The sequence below is a fragment of the Gavialis gangeticus genome, unplaced genomic scaffold, assembly GCF_001723915.1.
Source record: "Gavialis gangeticus isolate Ggan-Ray unplaced genomic scaffold, GavGan_comp1, whole genome shotgun sequence".
NCBI classification, from domain to species: Eukaryota; Metazoa; Chordata; order Crocodylia; family Gavialidae; genus Gavialis; species Gavialis gangeticus.
The window spans coordinates 5,411,187-5,411,401 of NW_017729029.1; the positions used below are offsets into that span (position 1 = coordinate 5,411,187).

At 69.3% G+C, this 215-nt stretch overlaps 1 protein-coding gene across 1 annotated transcript in view; it reads left to right on the forward strand.

The window, feature by feature from the left end:
• The window catches only part of TBX22 (T-box 22), a 13,413-nt gene that overhangs the window by 1,704 nt on the left and 11,494 nt on the right, over positions 1 to 215 (forward strand). Inside the window, exon 2 of the mRNA XM_019521146.1 lies at positions 82 to 183. Coding sequence (XP_019376691.1) covers positions 82 to 183 — 102 coding nt within the window. The remainder of the gene's footprint in view (positions 1 to 81; positions 184 to 215) is intronic.

Sequence of the window (215 nt, forward strand, 5' to 3'; positions counted from 1 at the left end):
GCACGGGGGCCCTGCTCCCGGCCGGGATCTTCTTCAAATCGTTGCCCCTTTGATGCGGAGAGCCCGGGCCTGTGCCCGCAGGAGGATGTTCCCGTCCGTGCGCGTGAAGGTGAAGGGCCTGGACCCGGGGAGGCAGTACTACGTCGCCATCGACGTGGTGCCCGTGGACTCCAAGAGATACAGGTAGGGGCCCCGCGCCCGGCCGCCTCCAGCCG